The following is a 7,738-nucleotide window of genomic DNA, read 5'->3' on the forward strand; positions in this document are numbered from 1 at the left end:
CTTTCAATTGCTCTGTTATAAGCAGAATGTATGACTACGCAACTCCTCTATCATCCTGGCTAATCCATAGATGCTCCTCACCTTGGCGACCTCATCCGCACTAAGCTTCTATCTTCTGGAAACCAATCTGTAAAACTGCGGTTTTGGTGAGGAATGCATTTAAATTCAAGATTACCCCCTCCTCTCTCATTTCCATGCATTGGGACCATTGGTGTGATGGGCACTCTCTCAAAGATATTCATTAGGGCTATGTTTTTTTGCAAGCTCTAGAATCGTCTGCCCTAGTTAAGGATCTAATTGTTAGGAACTCTTGGAATTTGCCTAACACTTTGCCTTTGTCTGTCGCTTCAATCATCAGAGCTATTCCCATACATGAAAGTTCTGCTATTTCTTTAACATGGGGAAGTTCGGCTGAAGGTTGTTTTGGGCTTTATATCAAGGAGTTCTGCAAAGAACTTCCACAACATTCTGATATATCATGGTTTGGCACAAAAGATATGTGTTGAGATTTTCCATTTTTGCCCGGCTAGCCTTGATAGGAGGATTAAAAACAACAGATGTTTTACTCAAAAGAAGTATAAAAGTAGATTCTTTATGCCAGTTGTGCCACATAGCTAGTGAAAGTAGCTCTCATATAATCATATTTCTTTGAATGCAACTTCTCATACTCTGTTATAACCAAACTGTTGCCGGAAACTTCCTCTTTGCTGCTTAGACAAACGATATTACACTTGATGGAATGGATTAATGATCTTGAGTTCACTGAGGCTGCTATTAAAAATCTGTCATCTTCTCATCACCTGCTGCTCTATATATTTCATATGAAAAGAAAGGAATGAGAGAAAATTTGGGGGTTCTATGAGCTGTTACTCCACTATTACATCAAAAATCAAAAAAGCTGTTTTTTCTAAGATCTATAAGTGAAAAAAATTCAAAAAAGGTTATGGATCTCCTGTAAGTGGATTGGTCCGAGATGCGGCTTTCATATCATCTATATGTCTTGTTGTTGTGGAGGCATATTTGTTTGGTTTGTGGGTAGATGTGCAGCAGCCAGCGATGATGATGTTCACTTATCACCTGATTTTTTTTTCTATGATGGTCTTCAGACAACCAGGGATCTCTCCGTGCGAAAGTTATGTTGAATTTTGACTCTTAACTGAGTCATGGCTTACTTGTTGCTCCGTTTAACTTATTCTGTTTTCCATCTGTATTTTGTTGTATTTTGGGCTGGTATAGCATTTTGATCACTGTTTTGATTTTTGAGCTCTTATGAGCTGCTCCTGTTTTTCTTTGGAGCCTAAATTTTACCTGTAATTTTTTCCTTTATAATATACGGGCAATGCCAAAAAATTTCCCCAAAAAAATGAATGGATGCTCTGCATTTATCAAAGCAATGTCCTTTGGGCTATATAGAGTAAAAAAATCTAAAATAGAAGCCGCACAGTATAGTTCTAAAAGATCACCTTGTAACCTGATAAATTTACAATTACAAGTCGCAATTAAAACTGCTAAATCCTATTTGTACAGATTTCGAAATGGCCAAATAGTTTTTTGCCTGCTGGCAGTAAATTATGCAATATTTAATACATCTTAAAGCAGGTGATCAAGTTAACTTGCCAAAGCAAAGTTAGAAGTTCAGCAATCCAGAAATGAGAATGAGAATATTAATACAATAGTTGGCGCTTACAGAAAGAAATCATGGTCAGAATCATTCATTTATTCAATTTATTTTGGAAAAATACAACAAAAGAGACACCCTAAGAATCAGTTCCTCAGCTAAATTCGGGAGCAAAAGAAGAACAAGTTAAAAGGTGAAGAGCCACATTGACAAGCCTAACAATTAACAGGTACAAAGAATACAACAACAAAGAAAAAATGTTGAGAATAGAAGTACAAGACATCATTGAATAAATCTCTACAGCCCAGCAGAAACCAGTCCATGCAAGGTTATGATCCCAAGCACAACTTGTTGATCGTCAATAACAGGCAAGAACTGGACAGCAGATGGTGGTGACTCCATTTTTTGCATGGCTTCTACCGCCATTGCTTCTGGTGTGATTGTTCGTGGGTTCCTGGATGGAATAGATAAATGAACACATATGCATGAATAAAGGCCCGTCCTTCGCTCATGGAAATCAAAAGAAAGATATATCTAGCTTAAAATAGCAATTATTCACCGGAAAAACATTTTCCTCAAAAATAGAACGGTGCCACTCGAATTGAAGAAACTTGTATCTTGTATTGATTTTCTTGTTCGTGGATTCAATAGAAGAAGTTTTTCTTGTGTTTTCTGTCCAACCTTCTGAAATTCCTACATTGTTTTGCTGATTTCTCTCTAAAATCAGCATATTTCTTGCTGTTTTCACCAACTATTGATAGGTTTGCTTGCGAACTCAAGTATTTCCCCTTGGGGTTACTTGCGAACTCAAGTATTTCCTATCAAAATCTTTTGACATCTCATGGCCTAGCAGAGGGGATAAGGAGCTGTGATGAATCATGCTACTCTGGTTACCCATATGATAAAGCATGGTAAAAATAAAAAAAATAAAATATATATATATGATAAATCATGGTACGATCAGAACTAATTCAGATGGAGAAAATTTTGAAGATGATGAAAAAATAAAAGATAAAAGGTACATCTATCAGCATTTTGTAGGAGAAATGGACATCATTTAAGGTTGCTGCTAACCTTGAGTTGCCAACCGACAGCAAGACAATGGACATGGAAAAGCTCGATATTTGGTTTAAGTATCTTGAGAGCTACTTTTCTTTTTGAAGGTACAACCATGCAAAAAATAAAAAGCCTTGTTGAAGCTATCTTTGGTCATGCCCTTATGTGATGAAGCAAGGAAGTTAGGAACAACAATTTGAGAGCAGACAGAAGAAGAACTAAAGAATCATCTACGATCATGTCCACAATTCCTTGCTATTCTTCTATCTAGAATTTCAGGGTTAATTAAACTCATAGGAACTTGATTCATTGAATTTTGAATCATCTTGTTTATAGAATTTATTTTCATGTAGCCGACCCCACGTAGTGGGATAAAGGCTTGATGTTGTTGTTGTTTATAGAATTTATTTGGGGTTGGTTTTTGATAAATATAGGCAATGTATTATTGATTTTGATATGATTATATTAGTGTTGCATGACAAAAACATTTGAAGTAATTTTAAAAGGTTCTATTCTCTAGGCTAATTTATTTTTTATTCTAATCTTTCTTTGTTATTCGGTTTTCTTTTCAATATTCATGTTTTCTAGGCTATATGTATATTAAGTGTGTTACTAATCACAGTTGCCATATTAAACTTTGTGCCAAGCAGCATCTTCAATTTCCTCTGCATTACTTATTTTCCAAGCATTTGGCTAATGCTGAGGCCTCAAACCGAAAAGGGCTTCCTGATTCTTATAACTTTTTTTATCTCCACTCTGTAGGCATTATCTTCGAATGACTGAATTTGGCATCATTTGGGGTGGCTTTCTTAATGTTTTCTAAAACGACTTTCTAATGCAAAAAATTCTAGTTGTACTAAAAAGCTGTTTTAGAAAGTAGTGAAAAAGCTGTCCCAAACGAAACATTTATCAAAAGAAAGCTTTTTGATGACTAATTCCTACTTCATAAAAGTTAAGTTCCATTCAGCCTAGACTCAGCAAACAGACAGATAACTTGCCAATTTTACATAAAATAAATTTTCTAATTTGAATAAAAAAAATAAAAACTCAATATCATCACTTTATTAAGATTAGAAACCAGTCAGCCATATTGAATTCTAACGCTCTAGCTAGATTAGAGAATATATAAACTTACACAACTTTTGAATCGTGAGGCTTCAGGGTGGGAATATTACTGTCAACAATTAGAGTATACATTGAGAAACTGAGAAGGAATAAGAAGTGAATGGGAAGGTACTCATCTGGCATTAAATGTCTAAAGCAACAATTAGGTAAGATCACTGAAAAATAGAAAATAGGCAACTATCCACCTTACTCTCCCTCAGTTGGGAATTTAACAGGCTTCCTAATAAAGGAAAGTGCTTTTGAAAGATAGATTTCACAATGCAGTCAATCTAAATAAAATCCCAAATTGCTAGATGCCTTAATGGATTGAGCAAGCCCTTCTGTATATTTGATTTGACATCCATTAAAAGTTTTGAAAATGAAAAGCATATTATCAAAATTTCTCCTATGAACAAGTACTCTTTTCATGCATATTTAAGAAACATATTAAAAGAATATAACTAAACAGCAAACCTTCCTATGCTATTAGTAAATGTTTTTGAAACATGTTCAAGTTCATAATCAAATACAATAAGAATCTACCTGTTGCACATTTCACCAACGGTGAGTTTGAATATTTTTTCACCACTAGCTTTGAGGGTGCGCCGCAAGTCACCATCAGTGAAAGTCCCAATCAATTGGCTTTCAGCATTAACAACAAGCAGGCATCCACATCCTTTACTAGTGAGCTCTGTAAGTTGACCCATTATCATGTCTGTTTCCTTGCAAAGTGGAAGTTCGTCCTGTTTCTTCATCAAATCTTTCACCTGCATGGAAGACAAACACTTTAAGTTACTAATCTCAAGATCAGAAGTTATTTCTGCCCAAGCTGTTTCGGGTCTTTTGCATTTCATGTATAGGAACTCCCAAAAGATGGTTTAGCAAATATACTCAATATTGAAAACTAAAATTAGATGCATTTCCAAGGAAATCAAGAACAGATGAGGCGAAAGTAAGTAAAACAAGAAAGGATAACGAGAAAGCAAGGATCATCTAAGAAATTTAATATCAAGTCATCGTCAACCTCTGTTCTAGTTCAGATAAATGACAAGCAAACAGAGAAAATGTTCATTTGTATAATATCCAAGAAAAACTAGATAGACTAATACTGAGATAGGGCAGGGATCGTTCAAAGAATAAGCTCAAAGCCATCTAAATCTATTAAAAAATTGTCTTAAATATGAGTTCAATGTTAGTTTTGTGTGGAATTTGATTTTGTCGATCAATCAAGTTGTACGGTTATCTCTGACCTTAATTCCACTAGTCTACCTCACAAGGGTCCTCCCCTGCTTGGGTTTGGGTGTTTTGTACCCGGGATTTTTTTTTTCCCGTACAATGTCGTGGTGCTGTGTATCCGAGTGCTACGACGTTGTATTGTGTAGTCGGAAACAGAGAGAGAGAGCAGAGCGTTGTGACGATCCAGACTTTGGCATTGTGACGCTGTTAAACAGAGAGGGTTGGGCAGTTTTCTTTCTCATTTTTTCATGAAGGGTTGCGTCCATAAGTGATTTTATTGTATATCTTTCCTAGTTCTTATATGAAAACGTGTGCAAGAGTAAAGAGAGACAAGGAGAGCATGAGAGAGGAGATATTTATACTATCCCAAATTTTCATAGCAAATTTTTTGATGTGGTGTGGTTCCATAGTTTTTTCTCGGTTTCGAATTTTTTCATGCTAAATCTTGATGTTTTTTATTTCTGCTGCAATTTTCTATTTCTTATTAATTTCTTTGCGTGTTTTAGAGAAGATAATCTACTATTTAATAAGAGAAATTGATGAAGAAAAGGATTAAATTTGATGACAATACGATAATGGACCATAATTATGATCTACAAGACTACAACACTTGGATTTCTTAGCTCATCCTCCTCAAATGCCATTGGATTTCATCTACGCCTTGGCAAAAGTGCCCTGATTGGAGAGAGAAAGATGCCTGTGTACTATAAAAGCAATTGATGTGGAATTTAAGAGTCTGATATATCTCTTTATTCGAAACAAAAAAAAAACTTTTCTATATAGAGAGATATTTTCATATGAAAGTGAGAGCGGCAAACATCCACAAGTAGTTTCATCTATCTTAACTTTTCCTAACAAAATACATGTTAATAAAAACAAGAAAGAAAAATAACATCCACAAGTAGTTTCATCCATCAGATTTTGATTAAATGTAGAAATTACAAGTGGTATGAAGCAGTCACAATCCCAAGTAAGAAAAGCAAGCCTACAGACAGCTGTAAACAAAATCTGAGCAGAAAAGCTCAAGTAGAACCTATTGAAGTAAAATGTGAACCAAAACTAGCATAAAAGGAAGAAGAAAACAGCTGAAAAGAGGAGTTGATATGGACAAAAACTTCAAAAAGGTATCTTAAACAGCAAAATAAATTCAGGGAGAAGATATGCTCCCCTGGTTGCCAAGTCCTCAGTTCAATCTACAGAATAATTCAAAAGACCAGACAATCAAAATCTCAAACCAGGACTGTTTTCCAAAAAAAAAAATTCTTTAAACAGCGTGCAATGTCACACAATTCCACTACTGGAACGTATCCCGGATCCGCAATTCAGAATTTAGCAAATTCATAACGTAAGTTATTTTCAACGCAGATTCGGGATTTGGTCAAAGCAGAACAAAATGATTGTCTGTGAAGTAATGCAGGAAGAAATAAAGAAAGATGAAGCGAAATACGAGTTTTCGAAGGTTGAATAAAGCAAAAAAAGGAAAAAGAGTAAAAAAGATCTGCCAGCATTCCGCCGAATACCTTGAAGATCAGGCTCTTGCCAATCTTTCCCGCGGGGTGGTTGCGCGCATAGCTCTCTTTGGTAAGCTTCCTAGCCCTCATAATCGCAGCCACCACCGTGTCCCCAAACACCATCTGTATAGCGGAGGAGGTGACGGGCGCGAGGCCAAAGGGGCAGACCTCTCTTTCGAGAGGAAGATGCACATTCATGTCGCAGAGCGAGGCGAGGGGATTTCCCTCTACAGATGTCAAAGAGATCAAGCGAGCTCCTTTGGCACGTGCGCAGGGGACCAGATTGAGGAGCTCATCAGAGGATCCGGACTTGGAGATGAGGACGAGGATATCAGAGGGGAAAAGGGCACCGATGTCGCCGTGAAGGGCGTCTACGGGTGGAAGGTAGGCGGATCGGGTGAATCCGAGGGAAGCGAGGGTTTGAGAGAGCTTCAGAGCGACGAAGCCAGACTTACCGACGCCAGAGAAGAAGATGGCGCCGGGCGCGTCTAGAAGGGCTTGGGCGAAGGCTTGGGCGTGGTCGAGGTCGAGCTTGTCGAAGAAATCGTTGAGGTGACGCTGCTGGCTCTCGAAGAGAACCCTTAACTCGCATCTGTTGATGACGGGAGCGTCGCCATTCTCGAGAACCTGCAGGCCGCCGGTTGACGGCAAAGAACCCATTTTTCGCAGTTAGGATACCATTGGACAAAAAGTTGGGTGATATACCGTTATGATCGATCTCCCGGTTTCAAACAAAGAACTTCGGCCAATGAACAAAGACAATTTCAAGAATTAAGGGTAAATATTAGAGAACCATATAATTTTTTAAAATTTTAATATATTTTTATATTAGTTAGAATTTAAGTTTGTGCTCCTTTAAAATTAGTTTATAAATAAAATTTTGGCTAATAAATTATTTGGTTTGATTAAAAAGGCTTGCATATCTCTTTACTTTGTTAGGGTTTTCTCCCCACTGACCATTATTATCTCCCCTTCTGGTTTTTGACTTTCTCATCTTAATCTTCGATATTTGCTAGAATGCACTTATCGTCCTCATTCCCCCCTTTGCCCGAACTTTTTTTTAGGTCCGGTGTAAGGACGTAGAGGAACGTCCGGTCGGAGGCAAAATCCCGCCAAAAAGCTCGATATTTGCTCGGTATTGCTAGGTATTATTTGATAATAACGAGGAATACCGCTCTGTGAAGATCAATACCGAGTTATACCGAGCTATGCC

General features: G+C 37.0%; 1 protein-coding gene across 1 annotated transcript; it reads right to left on the reverse strand.

The window, feature by feature from the left end:
* Positions 1-1,683: 1,683 nt before the first annotated feature.
* On the reverse strand, positions 1,684-7,272 carry LOC110113323 (probable arabinose 5-phosphate isomerase). Its single transcript, XM_020845860.2, has 3 exons — positions 6,535-7,272; positions 4,322-4,545; positions 1,684-2,072 (listed from the first exon to the last, which is right to left on the reverse strand). Exons 1-3 carry the CDS (start codon positions 7,183-7,185, stop codon positions 1,916-1,918), a joined length of 1,032 nt encoding a protein of 343 aa, XP_020701519.1. The 5' UTR covers positions 7,186-7,272; the 3' UTR covers positions 1,684-1,915.
* Between the last annotated feature and the right edge of the window lie 466 nt (positions 7,273-7,738).

Source organism: Dendrobium catenatum, unplaced genomic scaffold, assembly GCF_001605985.2.
Source record: "Dendrobium catenatum unplaced genomic scaffold, ASM160598v2 fragScaff_scaffold_156, whole genome shotgun sequence".
Lineage (NCBI taxonomy): Eukaryota > Viridiplantae > Streptophyta > Magnoliopsida > Asparagales > Orchidaceae > Dendrobium > Dendrobium catenatum.

What these genes read in the sequence shown, in the direction of transcription:
- LOC110113323 (XM_020845860.2), bottom strand. Translation starts at nt 7,185, where the DNA reads ATGGGTTCTTTGCCGTCAACCGGCGGCCTGCAGGTTCTCGAGAATGGC. An exon ending in GCAAGAGCCTGATCTTCAAG is followed by an intron (nt 4,546 to 6,534) that starts GTATTCGGCGGA and finishes TCTTCCATGCAG; the next exon opens with GTGAAAGATTTGATGAAGAA. An exon ending in GTTGGTGAAATGTGCAACAG is followed by an intron (nt 2,073 to 4,321) that starts GTAGATTCTTAT and finishes TATTCCATCCAG; the next exon opens with GAACCCACGAACAATCACAC.